Here is a 22,548-nt window from a genome sequence, read left to right as displayed (position 1 = left end):
TACATGTACATTTAGGGAGCTAGACTCCTGCCCTATGGGCTGCATGGCTCGGCAAGGACTGTCCTTTTGTCTGTGTCCTTTTTATACTCATATATGGGGATCCCTGATGTAATTAATATGATGTCATAGTACTGATGTCATTGACTGGCCTCCAAGTATGATAGGGTTCAACGGATATTGCATAACTGGAGGGGCATGCGTTCCCAACAGGTACTGCCCAGTTTGAATGTGAAAACAAATATTTAGGCTAGGTGTGCATATGAGAGAGAAAGAAGAATTACATTGAGATACAGAGTTACAGACAATGAAGGGAGAGAAAGAGAGACATGAAATAATTGGTATTCAAAATTTTAATTAACCAGCAGCTTTATTGAGCCATATCAGTGTAGCATTTCTTGTAAGAGAACACATCAAACATCGACTGCAGGTAAATTCTTTAATTGAGATACAGATCTGAGAGCTCAAGTCATACCACCTTACCTATTTTGATATCTTCGTATTCTTCCTTGGTAGCTTTACTACAAGTGTGAAAGAATGACAATATTGAGTTTCAGTAACATTCAACTCATATTTTCATTGCACGGTTGGCTCTTGTATGTTCATGTTGTGTTATCTTTAATCCAGCTTCTATGACAGGCAATGATCAAAAGCAAACAATGAAACATAAAATTAAAGCAATCAGTTGATCTTAAACAAATACTGGTAGGTGAAAAGCAAAGTGATGAAAACAAAGACAAGACATAATATACAAAAATAAATAAATATTAAATCATCAATAACTTATTTCTGTATCTTGAGGCTGTTGTGTGCAGTGTCCTGCTGACCCAATTGTTGGATTTTACAACTTAATACACAGAATGTTGAATGTTAGTTTAACTCAGATTTTACTGACTTAAGCCGGTGTTGTTGGCTTGAGGATAATAGGTAACACACTTATGTAATATCAGTCAGTACCAATACCGTCAAACTATTTGTGATGATTTCATGACAAATGACATCAGGTGTGGTTTATCATTGATCTAAAGTGCAACATCTTTTAAATTGACCCCTTTGTCACCTTGTGCACCCCACTGCCCTATAGCAGCCCTATATAAAGATATTTAGACAATATCTATGTAAGCACAACTGATTTCAGGTATATTTACAACAACATGTGTACGTAATGTATTCACAATTATACAGTATACTATATAATTGTATCTATCGATCTATCTATCAATCTATCTATCGGTCATATCTAATGTATGTACCTATTAATTATACTGTATATCTAATCACATCCTTGTTGTCTCTATAACGGCATTTTAAATGTAGCATATTTTCCTGAAAACATTACTTTTCTGAACGTGAATACTATTTGATGACCAAATCCCATTATAGTTCCTCACCAGAACAAACCTAGAGATGACTATCCAGGTGTTCTTTGTACAATAAACTGTGTTGGGGAACTATTTTTAATTCAAAGACTTAAAATAGATTTAAGACCGCTTCAACCCCTTTGTTCCTACTTGGACCTACATGGAACCACTAATGATACCATGTAGAACCAGGTTCTTCAGTAGTTGTGCTGCTCACAAGTGGTTTGAGAACCACAAATAGATCTCCATTGTATTATAATAGTTCCATGTAGTACCGTGAATGATTTTGTATGAATTGTCTGTTTCTTCAGTGACATTTCTTAACTCATGTGGATAAACAGTGCTTGAATGGTTGTTTATACAGAGTTGCACCAGAACTTGAATCTAAATAGCAGCTATATCAGCCAAGAGGGTGAAAAACCACTTGGTTCTTTATTTTGGTGAGTTGGTTATATCATAATTACGGTATCATGTGGGGAAGGTTCTAAATTGCATGTTAAAATTGTTTCTACTGTAATAGCACCAATAATATTTGTCATGATTATGTACCAAATTTAGTCTGACTTTTGTAGACTTAGACTTTAATCTAGTTTGGAAACATTTTGTATCTTGATTATCATTATTTGACTCAAAATTAACTGCTAATGGGCAGCTAATGGAAGCTAGAAAAACAATAATGGTCCATATACAGGAAACACCAATTCAATATTTTGATTAAAAAATTTGACTAAAAGATCAAAAACACAGCAGCGTGCTGATCTTTTTCCCTTAGCAAGAATTGCATGTCACCATAGCAACGTCCATAACAGATCAATTTATTGTTAACAATCACTGTTTTGGTATAGCGTACTTCAGCAAATGGAGTAAAGAAAACACAGATTAAAAGGTCTTGCTAACAATCCAATAAAAGAAATAAATAGAAAATAATCAGATTAATGTCTAGTAATTCCATGTTCATATGAATACATAACATCTACAGTATAAGTTAATAAATTCAAGCTACTGTATAAATACATCACAGCATGCACAATATTGTATTATGGAGAATATTGGAGCAGTTATCATCTTACACTGAAGAAACAGTATAATAGGCAAGTGCATTTCTTGACCAATAAGAAACTTAACACAAAGAAAATCCACAAACCTCAAATCTGCTTTTAGATCTTCCATGTAACATTGCATTTGCTCTGTCCACAAATTACACTTAGTCCACCAATCAAGTACTGTATGTGATTCCAGTCTACCCTGTGCCATTTCAGAAATCCTATTGATAGTTGTGAAGTTAGAGAAATTAGACAATTAGGGCTCTTAAGTGTTTGGTGACTTGTTTCAACAATTTCCTCCCAAACCAGATTTTTTTAAATTAGTAATTTCCATTGCTTTTGGTTTGATTTCAATATTTCAATGAATGAAATGGTATCCTACAAACATAAAAGAGCCAATAGAAATGGTTATAGTAACGACAATACTGACAATAAGAATTAGGTGCCCCAAGACAGTTAATTTATTTAATAAAAAGCACATCAGCACATGAGAGGAACAAGCTGCACTAGGCTTACTTCATGAACTTGTATTTTAGTTACAGTATGACTGTGACTGAGCTGGACACATATCTGACACAAAGCAAACAAAACGTTTGTATGCATGTTCAAAACGGAGACAACCTGCTTCTCACTCAAGGACCATGGTGCTGTGCATCCAGATCCCATGTTGGTACGTCTCTGGTTACTTGATGAAGTTCGGTTTCTCCGCAACCTCTCTTCTTTCTACAACTAATTCGCACACACACACTCTCTCTCTCTTTCTCTGTCTGTCTCTCATTAAGCAAGGTGATGACATTCAAGGTTACTCTTAATTTTCTTGCTGCTCAAGCGTCAAACTTGATATTGAATGCTCCTCCCTCACCAAATACAATAAGACAGCTCAGCTTCATTTGCACAATAAGAACAGTCTATGCCAGTGTGAAGGTATTATTACCCAGTGGCCACACTGTGAAGAATGACATACCCCTTGCTTCTAAGTGGTAGTTTGGCAAATGTCACAGAGGCTATCAAGAAGGATTTTCGTTCGTTCCTTTTTTTAATCATAACTTCACTAACTAAAATTGACTGCCCTCCTCCCACCATTTATTGTATTTACTTTTAATTTGTGGAAAAATAAAGAACAGCGGCCGCATTAGTATCACCAGCAAAAGTGGCTGCCGATGCTCCATCAGCCCCCTTTTTTGTTGTTTTAATTTCTAAGAACGTTTACTATTTATTTATTATTTTGTTGTCGTCATTATTCGTGAGCGCGTGTTGTGTGTGTTTTGGCAGAAAGAGGTCTTGGACTTAGTTGTTGGTTTCCCCCCCTTCCTCGTCCTGCTGGTCGCTCGTCCACAGTGTTAGGTTGTCTCGTAGCAGCTGCATGATGAGTGTGGAGTCTTTGTAGGAGTCCTCGTTGAGGGTGTCCAGCTCGGCGATGGCGTCGTCGAAGGCGGTCTTGGCCAGGTGACAGGCCTGCTCGGGAGCATTCTGGATCTCATAGTAGAACACGGAGTAGTTGAGAGCCAGGCCCAGGCGGATGGGGTGGGTGGGCTGCATGTGCTCCTTGCTGATCTCGTGGGCCTCGCTGTAGGACTTCTCAGAGGACTCCACCACTCCAGCCCTCTTCTCCCCCGTGGCCACCTCGGCTAGGTAACGGTAGTAGTCGCCCTTCATCTTCAGGTAGAACACCTTGCTCTCGTGTTGCGTCTCGTTGCAGTTCTTGATGAGGAAGTTGTCCAGGAGGTTGAGGACGTCCTGGCACACGGCCTCCAGCTCTTTCTCAATCTTTTCCCGGTAGGCTCGCACCATCTCGATTTTCTTCTCGTTGCCGTCGGCCGACGTCTTCTGCTCAATGCTGGAGATGACGCGCCAAGACGAACGCCTTGCCCCCACCACGTTCTTGTAGGCGACAGACAGCAGGTTCCTCTCCTCATTGGATAGTGCCTCGTTCAGCTCCGTCACCTGAAGAGAGGACAAGGAAGGATGCATTGAAAGGCTTTACAAGGATGTCATCTCATTTACAGTTTGTTTTTCTTTGCAGGGTGTTACCATGCAACAGCCGGGCTACGCCATACTGTAGCAGTAATAAAGTTGTTACTGATTATTGAACCAACACTTTAAGATAAGTCACCAGCTGTGAGACAGAGTGACAATGATAAGAGACTCGGGTGTAGAAAAAGGTCTTCTGTACCCATGGCCACTAACACTGCATCGAGCAGGATGCTGACATCATCCCCTGAGGTTGCAGCACATTGGCTTTCTTCTGCGCTGTAAGCTTTATGTATTCATTCATTTTGACAGTCCAGAGTCTGGAGGATTTCATCTATTCTACCCCAAAGGGAAAGGCATCTTCACACAACTCAATATACAATAAACATTATAAACAGTATGTATTTTATATGCTGTATCATCGCTGACACACACACACACACACACACACACACACACACACACACACACACACACACACACTCACACTCACACTCACACTCACACACTGTATGTGTGTGTGAGAGAGAGAGGGAGGAGAGATTGTCGTTTCCCTCTTCTTCTTTGCACTAGGTCTTACTTTTGTTCACTCAACCAAGTGTTGGGTCACTGACAACTCTTCCAAGAAGGATGTTGATGAGTCATACCCTGGCCTATAATTATAACCCTATCCCCATAAGACGACACTCGCACTTCTTTTTTCTTTCTTTCTTTTTTAACAAAGTAACTTTAACCTGTGGGTCATATTACATAATCCACTTGTCTTGATAATTCCCCTGAGACTCACTTATCAGCATAAGAACTGACATTTACAGTGCCCCTGATATGGGTAGGGCCTCATTTCTTGCTCAGGGAAACTGACAGTGATGGATATAGCCTGAAATTAAACCAGTGATCTTTACATCTTGACCTTCTTTGAAACAGTTGTGTATTTACCGTGGTCAGCACTTTTTCTCCTTAGTTTGTTTTGCATTATGACTTTGCTTTCTTTCCTATGACCAATCACTTCAGATACATGCTTCTGTTGATGTTATGATGTCATACATACAGTAGTAGTTGTTGCAATACAATCATGAGTTGACTCTTTTTTAAAATTGTTGTGTTACAGTTAGGGTTGGGATTCGGAACCAAAGGAACCGGAGGAACCAGATCCGACATTGAGGAACCGGAATCGGTTCCATCACATCTGGAACCGTTACTGGAACCGGTTTTATCACACTGTCAGAGCTGCTATGTCGACTGGAGAGTGTACAAATGGAACCAAATGGTTCCATTTGTACACTCTCAGAGTTACAGACCTGTAAGTCAGGGTTCTGTTAGCCGGTATTTACCGGCCATTTAAAATGTTTAATTGGCCGTTAATTATAAACATCACCGGCCACTGTGGCTGATTGGGAAAATGCTGTTATTTGGCTATTTTATAATTTAAGACTATTATTAATATTATTATTATTTGGATAAAGTAACACAACATTGCATGATTGCAATACGTGGTTTACAACCATTCAAACCATAAAAAAATCATAATGGTTTGACTCCCGACAGCCTGCTGCTGCGCCGTGTGCTGCAGTTATCTGATAGATCTGCCTATTCGTCGTACGATGGTGTCGCGCTTTGAAAATATCAGACCTACAAGCTCACAATGCGCCACAAGGCGGCGCGTTGTGAGCTTGTATGTCTGCTATTTTCCGTTACGCAACACCATCATACGCGAAGCACAAATCAAGCTTTATACAGCTACTGCTCCTCCTAATCAGCGCTGAGTCTTCTTGGTTCGCTCGGGTGTTATGATAAACAGAACCGGGGTCCTGAGATGATAGAATATGAACCAAGCTGGACCCAATTGACGATAATAAAACGGGGACCCGAACTCGTATGGGTTGTGGATATTATACAAGCAAGCACATTGACTGTCTGTCTGCAATGGATAAAGTGGGGAAAGTTGGTGACAGATACATTGCAGGCAACTGAAGCAAGTAATCAAGGTCCCATTGCGGCGTCATTCATGATGACATAATTAACATTAACAAAGCAAAACAAAAGCTGTAGGTTTTGCATATTAAGTTTGAATGAGATGTAAAGCCCAAAACATATATTCATTTGTTTATACTGTGCGACAGAGTCGCGCAAGCAGTTCACTCACGGCCACATTATTAAGTACGTTTTTGGCAAGCGACATCTCTGCATGATGGAATAGATAGATTATTTAGTTAACTATAAAAACAGGAACAGATTGCATCTGTCAGAAAGAAGAAGAAAGAAGCGCAGTGCTATCGCAACGAGGTGTAATTATCAGTTGGGTGCATGTACCTGCAAACACGCATGTGATGTTAATTATAATATGGCCGATTAATTTATTCTTTGGCCGGTAAAATATAATCCTGTCGGTCAAGTTGGCCGGCCCAAAAATTGCCTAGCGGAAACCATTTAGAATAGTGGTGGGAAAAAATAATAATTTCAGTGAACGAACGATTTTGTTCACGTTCACGGCAATGATCCGTTCAAATGATTCGTTCACATTCTCGTTCAGTAGCGCATGGGCTACAATATGCATGCAACTTTGTGCATCTGATCACACTGACATGTCTGCACAGAAACACAGCACTGTCATTCACGATCTAATTGCACCATCTTCAATGTAATATAATAATGTGTAGAAGTAATAAATAGCTACAATATATAGTGTAAAGTTATTTTTATTGGTCGATAATTATTTGCACAAATGCAATATTTTAAACAAAGCTTCCTAAGTCAGTACTATCAATTTCCAACCATGTCTTTAACTTAATGTAGTTCATGAATAGTAGCTGTAGCATACCATTTTTTGCATCTTCTATTCAAACTAAAACGTGTTAATTGACCAGTACCTATCTGTCCTTTGTCGAGGACCATGCATATTTATTTCTTTTGATACTATCTGTCTTTTGTCCAGGAACAACAGTAGGCTACCTTTATTTCGATTCAAATAGCAATACGCATGTATGTCTATAGTATAGTGAAAAACGCTACCGCACCTACCGAGGGGGGGAGAGGGCATGAACAAAATCGTGAACGTAACAGTTTCAAGAAATGAACGGGTTCTATCACGTTCACGGGAAAGAACTAGTTCTATGAACGAATTGATCATGACCGACCCATCACTGACCGACCCATGTGTGTGTATACCGGTATATACATATATATACGTGTGTGTGTGTGAGAATCGTAAAATTCCTAAAGGATCCTGACCTTAGTTACAGTATATACATACATCACAGCAATACGAGTAATCAAAGCATTTGTGTGTCCATCTTCAATTATAATGTTGCATGGTGACAAAAACAAAATAACAATGTAAAAACAACGTATAATTTCTCCTTCCTCCTGCATATGGTAAAACCCAACTGTTTCCTCTAGCACATTACTTATACTGTATACCAGAGAGGCATCAGAGGGCAAAGAGCAATCTATCATGCAATCTGCTGTTTCCATGGAGACCACAAAATCTGCTTTGTCTTTTGAAAGCTGGCCTATCTCTGCTGGTGACTTTGGGCGCAACCTGCCAATAGCACAGAGACTGACATGGCTATGGGATAAGACGTGGGACTGGGGTGGGTGGGTGCAGGGCATGATAACAGCTGTCTTTCAATAGGAAAAAAGTCATTTCATATCTCACACCTTAAAGCCAGCTTGAACATTGGTCTTCAAGAGCGTAGCAATGCACAAATGGTAAATAAAAGCTAACAAACATGTAAAATGATCTATATACAAAGCCTGAACAAAAATGATTATAATTTTGACTGAAAAGTCCATCTCTTCATTTACAAGCGTTCATTTTACAGCTGTCATAAATTAAATCTTGAAAAGCAAATTTTACAACTGCTATAAAGAAGATGACATAAGTACTCCTGTCTTGGAACAAGACGATATTTAATTGCATAACAAACGCACTTAGGAGCACAAGAGAAAGCTTGCCTGACACAATAGTGCATGAACGCACAGTGCCACAGTACTAATCGTGTAGCTATACTTTGCTCTACATTTCTCCAAGCCACATCCTGATAAATGACAATAAGCAATATGTAACCTAACTGTAAAATGCTGCCCAGCAATGTACTGTAGGTCAGTGCTAGAGTACTACAGAGGTCAGAAAAACAAGCCCTAAACAACCTCGCTGTAAAAACATGGCCGTCTTTGTTTTCGGGGGCCAGCAGAGTGTGCAGAAAGCCCTGACGGAAGCTATGGTGCAGGGATGACAATAGGGCTCTGTCTGCCCATAAAGCTCATCAATTGCGCTGGCTCTCTCGTGACTCATTCTTACACAAGGCTGTCAACTTCCAAAGAGTTGCATGCTAATACAAATAAATGCCAGGAAGGACAATCAATACTTCCCCTCTGACAGATCTGTTTTCATTCATATCAACAGCCAGTGATATCTTAGGCTTATACAGTGTGTATATATAGTACATATATTACAGTGTGTGCTTTTTAATTAATCCAAGTATTCTATTCTAAGTACACACACACACACACACACACACACACACACACACACACACACACACACACACACACACACACACACATTATAGACGTTAAGGTTCAGAGACTGATAACAAGTCCTTTTTCCAGTGTTTAGAGGCCAAGTGCATGCCATTTGATTTAGTCTTCAGCTCGCCATTTATCTCTCTGTCTTCATTTACTTTCCTTCCATCTTTGCAATCTTCCTGTTCTTCATGTGTCTCTGTTAAAGTGATGTGACAGCCCCCCTCCCCAGCCTGCCCTCTTTCAGGCTGCAGAGCACAAAGGCGGCATGCACTATCTGACGTCATGAGCAGTGTGAATAGGACTGGCTTGTTAAGGAAGGGACAGTATGGTGCTGGGGTACATAGCATAGCAGTGAGTGTCATAGTTAGTAAAAGTGTTCAGTGCAAATGTTCTGCCTTGAAAATTGCTCTGTTTCTGCTCGTTTTTTTCTGTAAAGCTGCTGCAGCAGGGTTGTGAAATTTGTAATAGGTATAAAATAAATGGTTTATAACTTGGAGGGAATTTAAAAGATGCTCAGAACTAGACTAGCTTGTTTTAGTCAAGACAATATACAGTACAAAGTGAAGGTAACTGAAAGGAGAACAGTGTGTGTCATGTTACTTCATGCTCACTGTATCACAAACAACCATACATAATAGTTGATAAAATTATAATATTAAATCAAATGAAATACAATGTTTATTTTCAGTAGCGCCTCAACGACTTCCCCATTTTGTCCATTTTATGACTCCCACTGTACATTTAATGTGCAAATAAGTGGGTAGTGATAGTTATACTTCCCATTGCATTCTCTTCTATGATGCCACAAAGAATCACATTTCCACAATATTATATACTGTTTATTATAGTGGAATAATGTGAATTGCTGCTATGGGGACAACCCATACTGGTTAGGGCGTGTACCACATGGGCTCATGAAAGCAAATCACTGGTTCGATTACATCTTATCTGTGTAACATCTTACTAGTCTTTTTGGCGACAGCTCCAATAGTTCTGTTGTCCATTTGAACAAAACCACATAAGTTCCTCTCACAAATGAATACTGCAGGGTCCTGTAACCCTGTCAAGGTTATTCTGTAAAGCAACGTTTTCAGTAAAGTATTAAAATGAATTGTTAACATGCATAAATAAATACATTTCCGGTATGTTTCCGGTGCCTGCGTAATCTTGGTGTGAGTGTCGGTGCCAGACAATCGCGAGCGACTAAGATACAAATGAGTGTTTAGAAAAGTTGTCAAAAAACACGTTTATGTGGAAAGGTTATTGTGAAATACTTATCAGTGAAATATCTTTTTTTAAATTACTTATTTTTTTTGCGCTCTGGTGGCACAGTGGTGAAGAGCCTGCCCTAGACTCTGCCTGAGTCTAGGGGTTCTAATTAGGGGTGTCACGATTCACTTACCTCACGATTCGATTCAAAATCGATTCCTAGGGTGCCGATTCGATTAAAATTGCGATTCTGCGATTAATTGATATTCGATTCGATTCTGCGATTTATTGCGATTTTCTAGGGTGCCGATTCGATTAAAATTGCGATTCTGCGATTAATTGATATTCGATTCTGCGATTTATTGCGATTTTCTACCCCAAATCACTTTGCTTTAATTATACTAGAACATTTTAATATAATATAAACCATGAAAAGTTGAATCATACACTTCAATGCAGCCAGATCATGTCAGTCAGTCTTTCTGACATTGATTTCAGACAAAGTGCCAGTGAAAAAGGTACTAACTTATAAAAAAAAATAAAAAAAATAAAAATAAATCGTGGCATTAAGAATCGCGATTTATTTATGAATCGATTTTTTTTTGACAGGCCTAGTTCTAATCCACCACGGTCAATCTGGCTTTGTCCAACGTCTATAAGAACACAATTGGTCCATATGTTCGGGGAGGGAAGCCGTGGAACTTTAGTGGGAACTTTAGTTCCTATGGTTCTATTGTGAGGATGACATGTGAAAACCAGACAACACTTCCCAGTGCGATCTCTGCCGAGAGCTCATGGAGTTTCACGTTGGTCAGCTCAAGCTCTCTTTACACAGAACGCTTTGGGAAGTGTTGTGTTTAGTTTTCACCTGTTCTCCTCACAAAAGGAACGATATGATTTGCTTTAAAGGATCTACACCATGAATTAAAAAAATAATAATAATATTTAATATCGTATTGTTTATGTCCCTCAAACGTTTTTCAAAAGGTTTGAGCCTAAATCAAGCCTCAGATATACTCATTCCAACTAACTTCTTGGAATGAGTATGCAATACCACATTGTCCTGTTTGGCACGGGGCGCTATTGAGCCAGTTTGTATGCATGTTATCTCCTGTTTCTGTGTGAAAAAAAGTAAAAAATAAGTAATAAGAAAAAAAATAAGAAAAAAAGATTATTATTATTTATTTATTTTTGGTCGGAACTGAAAAATGGGAGGGATTGTACCCTGACGTGACGTCACGTCAGGGTGCAAATCAGTTTGGCCTGTTTTGAGACCAATTTACAGAAAACCCCAGATTTGCTGTGAAAGCCTGAGTGTTCAAACTGGGGTATTTTTGGGGATAGAAGAGAGGTAGGGGAGACCAAAAACACACAAAAAAGAAGCAAAAGTTAAAAATTCATGGTGTAGTCTCTTTAAATATCAGCCAAGTTATCCTTTAATTTCTGTGTAGCCTAGACAAAACGTTTAGCTTACTTGTAGTGTAACATGCCTCTTTGGTGTTTTTGTTTTACATTGGCATTCACTGCATTGAATTTATTGTAAATATATGAATCATAAGACTGTTCATAGATCACAAACAAGTTAAAGTTATTAATTCATGAAACCATTCATGAAGAAATATGTGTTCCAAATGGACCATTCCCTACATTGCCAATCTTGTATATGAATTAGGTTGAGCTGCATGGCTAGATAGAATTTTGCAAGTGTGATAAACCTACTCCTTTTGCTGACCAAATAACAAACAAGCTGTATAGCTAGTCAGCAGTACATTTAGATGCTGTGCAGCCAAATCAATAGCCAAATTTAGATCCAAGGGTATGGTGGTTATGTTGCTTCATACCTTAGCCTGGCATGAAAACAAAGATCAACAAAAAGATTATTGACAATTCATTGACAAAATCTGCAAAAAAAAATTGGCCAATAATGATCATCATAACCTACAGTGAATGGTGCTTCGGTTCCTGCGATATGTACTGGACTTCTAGGTCAAAACTCGGGCAGACTATGTTCAAACTGAGGGTGCTGTTGTATAAAGGACATTAAATCTACGATAAAACAAAAGTCACTTAACACAAACTTGAATCTCTAATGATGGTCAATATTTAAATGACACACACACACACACACAAAAATACATTATAGTTTTAGAGTACATTGTTACATTGTGGGAATGCTTTCTGCAACCTTGATTATATGAAAAATGTTAATTAAAAAGATTAATTTAAAAAAAGACAAGATATCCCATGGATAGAATCTATTCCTGCAATATAATGTATATAATAAAAAAGTATAGATAGGTCATAAGTGCACTTCCATGTTCACGGCCACCTACAGTACATATGCTTGACAGTCCAATTATGCTTATTGCTATGGACAACAACAAGCAATGCATCCTCATATTCAACAAACATGTCGTGGAGGACTCTGTGATCTGATTACTTCGTGTTCTGTGTTCAGTCAACTCAATCAAACAGTTGTGTGTGTCTGTGTGTGTGTGTGTGTGTTTGTGCAGCCTGATCTCACAGAACACGGTGAAATAGCACGGAATGAAAATTCCGTAAATACTAGACGACTAGACAACCCGAAAAGCTGTGCATATGAGCCGCGAATCCCACAGTGTAATAACACGGTTGCAATCCGGAAGCAGAACAGTCCCCACAACATGATTTACGATTCTGTGCCTATCGGTATATAACTCGGACGGCGCTGAGTAGGCTCAAGTGAACGTCGCAACTGGCCCCAGTCGCTTGAGACTGCGCGCCTCCGACATGGTCCATACTCGTCGCTCAAGGGTCCTTCTGGCCGATCTACACGGTCACGACTTTTTTCTGTTCTGGCCCCACAGTGGTGGAATGAACTCCCCACTGATATCAGGACAGCTCACTGCTCATCTTTCGCCGCAGGCTATAAACCCACCTCTTCAGGAAACACTACCCTTCCTCTTCGCCTTGCCTACTTGGTGTTAACTAGTTGTACGAACTCTTGTTTTATTGTTTTATTGGATCTTGTTTATTCGATACACTTATTTGTTTTAGCTCTTGCTCATTTGATTTTCCTATTTTGTCTCATCTGTTTATGAAAGTAGGTAGCTGATATATTGCACTTTTACTTTAGCGCTAGGTATACTCTTGGTTGCTTGTTTTAGAAGAGAATGCACTTAATGCTTCTGGTGATTAGTAGTTTCGTTCCCTACCTATGTTGAATGCACTTATTGTAAGTCGCTTTGGATAAAAGCGTCTGCTAAATGACTGTAATGTAATTGTAAGTCGCTTTGGATAAAAGCGTCTGCTAAATGACTGTAATGTAATGTCCAAAATGTAACAAAGTCAACGGGGGGGATTCGCGGCTCCTATGCACAGGTTTTGGGGTTTTCTAGTGCTGTGTGTGTGTGTGTGTGTGTGTGTGTGTGTGTGTGTGTGTGTGTGTGTGTGTGTGTGTGTGTGTGTGTGTGTGTGTGTGTGTGTGTGTGTGTGTGTGTGTGTGTGTGTGTGTGTGTGTGTGTGTGTGTGTGTGTGTGTGTGTGTGTGTGTGTGTGTGTGTGTGTGTGTGTGCGTGCGTGCGTGCGTGCGTGTCAATATCGAAAACAACGACGAGACGGCCTACAGAGCCGAGGTTGGAACATTGACACAGTGGTGCCAGGAGAACAACCTTGCTCTCAACGTCGATCAAGACCAAGGGGCTGATCGTGGACTTTCGAAGGCCGGAGAGAGAGCACGCACCTATTCACATAAATGGTGTTGCAGTGGAACAGGTCTGTGACTTCAAGTTCCTCGGAATACACATTTCAAGGGACCTCAAGTGGGCCACACATACTCCGTCGTCTGAAGAAGTTCAGAGTGAGCCCCCGCATCCTCAGAGCGTTCTACAGCAGCACCATCAAGAGCGTCCAGGCGAGTGGCACCGCCGCCTGGTTTGGCAACTGTACCACCGCTGAACACAAAGCACTACAGAGAGTGGTGCGAACAGCGCAGTGCATCGTGGGAGGTGAGCTTCCCCCTCTCGAGGATATACAAGAGAGACGATGTGTGACTAAAGCTGAAAGTATCATCAGGGACATATACCACCCCAGCCATGGTCTGTTCAAACCACTGCTGCATCCACGGCCAGGCAAACGATACTGGAGTATCAGGAGCAATACCACCAGACTCCTGAACAGTCATATCTAGACTGCAGCAATTAGACGGCTGAATAAGAGCTAAGCCTGTTGCCACTGAACAATGTTTTTAATGCACAGACTGAACTGATCTGTGTTTTAAATGGACTCTCCTTTCATGACTCTTAATGTATTATGCACATTAGCAACCTTTTCTTCACTTTATTATATATATATATATGTAACGCCCGGGATTCGAACCCAGGTCTCCCGCGTGGAAAGCCAACATCTTAACCACTAAACCAAAGGGAATTCCCTATAGCTCGGGTGAAATATTAGAGTTTCAGGCCATCAGGCTGAGGTTGTGAGCCACTCTGCTATATATATATATATATATATATATATATATATATATATATATATATATATATATATATATATATATATATATATATATATATATATATATATATATATATATAGCATATATATATATATATATATATATAGCATATATATAGCAGAGAAAAATAGAACAAAACAACCTACATTCAACTGCCCCCCCCCCCCCCCCCTACAAGATACGGATTCTACAAGATACGGATACGTCTTTTAAAGCAATCGGTGGATGGATCGTTGTGAAGAATAATATTCTATGAATCGCTGGCAAGGTCGGCTATAGACAATGTTTTATTTTGGCGGTTAATGAGTTAATCAATTCAATGAGAGCTATCATCTTGCAATCAAACAGTTCAAGAAGATGCTTCTTTCCACCATACAAATCCATAAAGATAGACAAAAACTCATAAAACAAACCGGCATTGAACGCTGCCAGCAACCATAGACTGTAAAAAAGAATGGACAAAGCCACTCCCCTGCTTTCTACAGAACGAAAATGAAGCGGATAGTTCAGGAACATGCATTCCTCCATCGTTAATATATACAGTTGGCCACGCCGGAACTCAAACGCTATTGGTTGAGACCAGACATGTGACCAGCGAACCGGAAAACACCCCCAAAAATGCTATTGGTTGGGTAGCTTGTCAATCAAGAGCAGGGGCGGGGAATGAATGCTATTGGTTGTGTAGGTTGTCAATCAAATCATCCCGCCCCTCCTGGAGCATAGCCTACTTTATCGTCAATTTTAGAATAAATGGGACCATAATTTAGCAAAACGCATATCATGATGATTGAAAGGAGACTTTAAACTAGCGACTGGAAGCATATAGAATTTATGACAATTTTTATTACGGTAAGAAAATCTAGTCTAAAGTTTGTCAAAAACCCATTCACTTGCGCTAAAATAAATTCTTTCTGACACTTCAGGTCGGCGCAGGGTAAAACAGCGCCACTCTGGCCATTCATAAGCTTCCGTGTTGGCCTCATCGTAAATATCCAAGCCTTGCCCCTTGCCAGCAACACATGCTGGGGCACAGCAAGTGACAGGGGCACGGTTAAAAACGGTGTGGCTTTCCCCCATTGCACACCTGGCCACAATCATCCCTTCCCAGGTATAAATTGGTATCCACCAGCTGTGGTGCTTATAAAGCCACACCTATGCACCTTTTTTTTGCGGGGAGGGGGGGGGGGTCTTCAAAGAGTAGGACATAAAATAGGTACTCTTTCAGTTGGCAAATCCATTGCACATTCAAAGGAGCTGACAATGTTATTTATCTTTCCTCCTCACAAATGGTCTTCTTCATGCTACTAGCTTACAAGTCACTCCCCAAGTATTGCTGACAAGTCCTGTCTTCAAGGGAAGGAAAATCCAAGCAAATACTGTAAACTAAATTGCTACCCTTTGACCTTGTAAACTTCAATACTATACATGTTTTTGTTCTGTGTTGTTGGATTGTTTTATTTTCGTGTGTTGTGCTTTGAGGACCCCCTCGAAAACTATATGCTGCATCTCAAGGGGCTTCCTCTAGTCTTCTAGTCAAAATAAATAAATAAGTAAATAATTTGGACTAGAGAGGTATCAATTCAGTATATTATGGAGGAGAGTTATCTGGTCCAGCCCAAAATATTATAAATTATTATGAAAAAAGAAAACCTTCATGAAAAACACAAGGGGTGTATAATCTGGACTAGAGAGATGTTACTTAATACATTACTAAAATAATTATGATGTAAAAAAAAATAATAATAATAATATTCTAGGCCCATAATATACCCCGGGGTATAAAACAGGCTAGCCCACTTTAACCCCAGGTATAATTTGGCTGGGGGTATATTTTGGGTTGTTACACCGGTAAATCACTAAATAACTCAAACTAATTAGCACGTCATGCTTATTTCAGCTCAGGTGCAAAATTGTATTACTTCCCCCTGAGACCTAAGCTAATGATTACACATTGCTACTTGTTGTTAAATTGCGAAAATGTTTTTTCACACTTTTAGAGCATATCCATGGTCATAATTTTTTTTTTAACTGCTTCCTGTCAAATAATGCATATTGCGTAATCCCATCGGCATGTCTGAAATTATTTTAGCATATAAGATGATGACAAATACCACTAGATACCACCACTTTTTTAAACGAACATTTGCCTATGTTACTGCAAGCCCTCTTGGAGATGCAGTAACAAACTTTGCCTTGCTGCATTCATAGAGTTATATTATATCTAGAGGGCGGACTGCCCCACCCCCTTCTATTCATTTCAATGAAAGTTTCTCAGTGGTGTTTTGAAGCACCTGGAAATCTGCCGGAAGTATAAAATTGGGTCCATTGGGTCTATAATGAGTCTGCCGGAAGTACCAATATTGGGTCATGAGCAGGCGCAGTAGCATTTTAAATGCGGAAATAGTGCATTCTCAGATTTGACCACCAGGTGCGGCAGCTTCACTGTTCTACCGCGGCTCTGGGGGCTTGGCTGCAGTGCACGACGAAAGTTGCTGAGTTTAAATCCCATAGCCCAAGGAGACAGGACAGACGGCTGAATGTGTTGCACTTAGGGGCCGTGTCCACAGGGAACGCCTTTTGAGCTGAGGAACGCTTTGGATATCATGTCCATAGCGCTTGCACACAGTGATGCCCGCACTGTTCAAACCTATCAACCATTGAGTTGCTCACTGCTCAAAGTCCTGTCATCTGCATTATTAGCACTAGCTTGGCTGGAACGGTATAAACACAGACTTCTCGTGGTTGTAGTAATGAGTCAATGTCGGGTTGTCACATACAATCAGGAGGATCAAATGACCAGCGCTCCTTTCCAAAAGTTGAAGTTTTTCCAGCTTGAAGTGCCCAGGGCGCTGCACCAAAAAAAAAACGTCGGGAGCACGGTGATCGCCGCTGGGGAGAGGACCGCACCAGCACGTCTTCATCATAGAAATACAAGGAAGACTGGCGCTGCCAACTCAAAAGGCATTCTATGTGGGCACAGCCCCTTACTGATTAAGTCACTGAATGGCCCACCCCGCCCCATCATTGTGATTGGCTGGGAACCACCCAGCCAGTTTCACTATGGAAATACATCACGATATGGTCGCGAAAAGCCATTGCAGCTGGTCTTTTACTCTGTATTGTTGAATTTTCACAGCTGACTAAAGACACAGAATGACCTTGATAAGGTTGTAGTAACAGAACAGACGAAGAAAGAAGAAATGTTATGCCTTTCTTATTTAAATGAAATGAACCAATAAAGTTTACTTGGATGTAAAAAATTCAGACAACTCAACAAATCCAGAAACTTTATATCAGTGGAGTAAATGGACTGCATTATGTAGCACCTTTCTAGTCTTTCCAACCCTTCAAAGTGCTTTACAATTTACTTAACATTCACCCATTCATAGACAATCACACCACGATGGTGGAGGAAACCATTGTAAACCCTTGCAGCCTGCTCATCTGGAGCAGTTAGGGGTTCAACGTCTTGCTCAAGGACACTTTGACACTTAGCCAGGAGGAGCCGGGGATCGAACTGGAACTTTCGGATTCCAAGACGGCCGCTTTACCTCCTGAGCCACTGCCCCTAGTACCAATAGCCCTGTAAAGCTTACAGGTTTCTCACATTGGGATGGTGTTGTTAATGTTCACTAATATGAAGTTGCTCAGTAGCACTGTCCCTTACTAGACCACATTATCTTGTTAGAATTCTTACATAAACTAACAAAGATTTAGGTAGAGGGCGGCTAGACTGCTAATGTAAATAAAGTTAAAGGTGGGAGCTGAGATAACTGTGCTATTCAATCATCTCAAGTCAATCAGTTCTGTACTACAGGCATGTCTACAAGAAGTTTGTGTATTAGTATTTAGTCTAATTTAGTCTGTATATGTATATATATATATATATATATATATATATATATATATATATATATATATATATATATATATATATATATATATATGTGTGTGTGTGTGTGTGTGTGTGTGTGTATGTGTGTCAAGAAAGAATTAGACATTACTTTAAAAAAATGTTGTTCTAAAGATAACACTCTTGATAATGTGTACTTTGGCATTCCGTATCTGTACAATACAGTATCTAAGGGAGTAGCCCACTGGCCGTTTTATTTTGTAGAAAGGAAGGTGAAGTCAACCTCTCTAGTATTACAGTAATTAATTTGCAAATTCAATTTTAAGAAGTTGCTTAACGATGATAATAATGAAAAGTCAAGAACATATATTTATATATAAACACACATATCTAATGTCATATACTTATGTCATATACTGAAAATATGTATTGGGACAGAGGCCTTGTTAGAGTTGGAGAGTTCCCAGTCTTAGAAATTGCCTTTGCAGCATATAATGTTTATGAAGGTTGGAGGTGTATTTGCCCAAACAATTTTACCATAAATCAAACGCAGATAAATCATAGAATATCAAGAATATATTTCCAATTTCATTTCTCATCAACTAAAATGCCTAAGAAATTAGTGTTAGAGACTTGAGAAATCTACTGACACTCTAGCATAAATATACCTCCCCTTCCCTCTAATAAGAAATGTTACTCTTTAATATTGGAGGAGAGCTTATTGAGTTTAAACTAGTAGGCTATTTGTAAGTCAGTATGTGACTAAATCATATTGGCATCATCAGCAAGCAAAATGGGAAAAGAAAATGTACAAACTAATGAAAGATCATTAATGTTCCTTTTCCATTGGGTGGTTATGTCCATGTCTGCAGTGGCAAGGGATTCCCCTCAGCTAATGGGCGAGGCAGCAGACACACCCCACTGCCCACTACTGCAGAGAGACTGGCTGGGTGAGGGGCAGCCCTCTCTGACTCGGCATAAATCTGAGGGGTGGAGCCAATCCCCCTCTGACATTACCCCCACCTGGTCCTAGAGAGCAGGAGTCACTGGCCTTATAGTCTATACACACTGACAGCAGGCCACAAGATTTTACTTGTTGAGTCTTTGAGTTGAATTTGTTGTAGGCAGAATGACACACTGTATCCCTGCTTGCTTCCTCCTCCAATTTAGAGGAACACTTCTCTGTGTATTAACCACTTAAACCCCAGCATCCGTATTGTGGAGAAATCTTTTGCTGAAAATAGCAGATCGACAAGCTCACAACGCGACACTATTGTGAGCTTGTCGATCGGCTATTTTCAGCCAAAGCTTTCCCCACAATAACAGAAAACAGAAAATACACTTGTATTGAGCCCTGATGATTACCCATATGGGGTTTAAGTGGTTAAGGCTATTCCTTTCATGGTGGAGGACTGGAGGTATACTGGCAGCATTCGCCTTTTCCCGTAAAATAATGCAGATATGAGATCCAGGCCTTAGTCAGACAGAATTGCTTATCTGTGTCAATGCAGTAGCAACCATGATGTATGGGAGGGTAATGACATTGTCAGTAAGCATCTATGATCAAATGCTGGGTATATGAATTGGTGCACTACTGTGGTGAGCCTATACTGCATCTTGGCTGATGCTGCGACACGCCTCATATGAAAAACCTGCTCAATTGCCGAAAGAGGTCGAGGATGCGAGGGTGCAGTTGTTACAGAGCATCATCGACCACATAGACAAACACGTCATGTTAAGCTTGGAAGAAAAAAAATAAAGGTGGGAAACGTAGCGTTCACTGCAGTATATGGCAATTACAGAACATTCTGGTGAGGTTTCCACTATAACACCCACGTCTGGAAGGTGAATGGTTCAAATATTATAAACTGATGTTGCGCAAATCGATTGTGATCAACCTCCTTCTGACAACGTTCCTTTCACAAATGCGCAGTGTAGGCTAGCTTTGAGGGGGGATTCGGGGGGCCGATTAACTAATGTGTCTTCACACAAAATGAAGATTAAAGTAGATAATGTCTTATGCCTTCTATTTCTATATTGGCATCTTCTAAAACGGAACATGGCCATTCTCAGCCTACTGGTACCACTTGCCTTGTCCTCTATGCGCATCATTTGACGTTATTATAAGCCTACAGTAGCTGCTCTCTCCTGGCCACAATATTCATCTTTACGTTAAGCGGTTGTTTTCCTTCTTCAGATCAGTGGTTAAACCGAGTGTTGTAATGTCACTGTGAATTCCTTCAATCATTTAACAATCATACAGCCTGCCTGCTGTTTAAAACAGTCTGGCAAAAGGCACCGCCCCAAGATCAAACCGTCCGCATTTGCCCCTCAGTCAACCAGTTCACCGCAGTACATCGTGTTAAATAAAACAGATACAATAGATCATGTGGTTCTATGTAGACGTCTACATAAAAATATATTAAATATTACACAGAACGTCTGATGCTCCAAAAATATGAAGCAGTTGCCTCCTATGGGGTTCCAACTGATGTTGCTTAAATTACATATTAGCAGCACGTTTGGCGGTTCAAAAATGATGTGTTCCTCATGATTGTGATCTTTAATGATAAGTTTCATACACCAGAATTATTTGACTTTGTCTGATTCATCCAACAGCCCATGGTGGTACCCTATGGAGACAAGCTAACGTCTATATGTAACAATACTGTGCACCGATATTTCTCAAATTGAATGCATCACCATATTAAAAAAATAAATAAAATAAAATATTGATGAGGTAGATCATAATAAATTGATTCAGAGGATCAAAATGGTCACAAAGGTAGCCTACTCACCGATTTCATGGCAGCTGCCATATCATCATATCTTTCAGCCTGTTCAGCCAGCCTGGCCTTCTGCACCAGTTGCTCACGGTCTACCATTTTAGATGTCGTTTGTACAACGTGATCCTATATTTTCTAGCTATAAATGTGATTCTATGTTTTATAGTGCAGTGTTAATGGCACCAGGTCTTGTTGCTGCAGCTGCTGCCTGCTGTCTGCGCGTGGCGACGGGACACCCCTCCCCCTCCGAGCACTTTCCCTGGATTGTGTCACCACCCAAAAAGGCGTGTCCTGGCAGAGTGATGTAACCGATGTAACAGCCCTCGTTGATAGCATAAAGGGTTGATATAGCCGATATAATCCACGCATCCCATAGCCCAGAGACAGGTTAGCGCTGTGATTGGCTAGTTGGTCGTCAGGCAAACGCTTTACAATGTGTACACTTGAAGTACCAAAAGTAGAAAGTACTAATTATGCAGAATGTCCCATGTCAGAAGTTTTCAAATGTATGAAATGTATCAATTTTTTTGAAAATAGCAGAATCTACAAGCTCACAATGGCTGTGTTGCACCACTGTGCACGCATTGTGAGCTTGTAGATCGGCTATTTTCAAAATGCCAAATGTGCTATTCAAGGAATATTGGGTCACTTAATGTGTACCACACGATTGCTAAATGTATTGACATATTAGGCAGAACTAGAGTTGTGCTAAACTTTAGATATAACTGGAGTTATCACTGAAGATAATATAGCTACACATTTAAAAAATCTCAGAGAAAACTATCTTGTCCAAAAACAGTAAAGATATCACAGAGAGAAAAATATCTTGTCCAAAAGCAGACTTACATTATCATTGTAGTTGCTGTCCGCAAAATACAGTATTTGGGCAATGTTGCTAGACAACCAACTAGCCAGCCATAGCTCGACAGCCCCTCCAGGCTATGGGACTATAGGCAATGGTCCAGAGCCCAGTATCAGTAAGCAGTTGTATTAACTGCTCAACCAGAGTTAGAAAAAGGCATAGTATAGTCTGGCGTTTTTATGTGATGCATTCATTTCCGATAACGCATCCGCAGTAGATTTTCCGTACTCATCTTCACCCCACTCTTTGAGTATTTGCTGGAATTATGTCTAATCTACTACGGTGGTTAGTAAACCAAGATGATAAAAACACAGCTTTCAGATGGCATTAAACAGCCTTCCTGGTAGAGCAGCAAGCCATGCTCCACATTTACATAGCAGCTGTTTGGGGGTGAATGATTTTGTTGGCTCCGCCGGATCCAAAAGATTGTTGCTGGCTTGCT

The 22,548-nt window shown here is 40.1% G+C and overlaps 1 protein-coding gene across 1 annotated transcript; it reads right to left on the bottom strand.

Annotated features, from left to right (window-relative positions):
* Nucleotides 1-2,151: 2,151 nt before the first annotated feature.
* ywhag1 (3-monooxygenase/tryptophan 5-monooxygenase activation protein, gamma polypeptide 1) lies at nt 2,152-21,493 on the bottom strand. The gene is made up of 2 exons (XM_084073650.1): nt 21,257-21,493; nt 2,152-4,345 (listed from the first exon to the last, which is right to left on the bottom strand). The coding sequence occupies exons 1-2, from the start codon at nt 21,341-21,343 to the stop codon at nt 3,689-3,691; spliced, it is 744 nt and encodes a 247-aa protein (XP_083929776.1). The 5' UTR covers nt 21,344-21,493; the 3' UTR covers nt 2,152-3,688.
* Nucleotides 21,494-22,548: the final 1,055 nt, after the last annotated feature.

This window comes from Gymnoscopelus microlampas, assembly GCF_963454915.1.
Source record: "Gymnoscopelus microlampas genome assembly, chromosome: 12".
In the NCBI taxonomy this organism is placed as follows: domain Eukaryota; kingdom Metazoa; phylum Chordata; class Actinopteri; order Myctophiformes; family Myctophidae; genus Gymnoscopelus; species Gymnoscopelus microlampas.
Note: the sequence above shows the minus strand (reverse complement) of the source record. Positions and strands in the feature narration are given on the sequence as shown.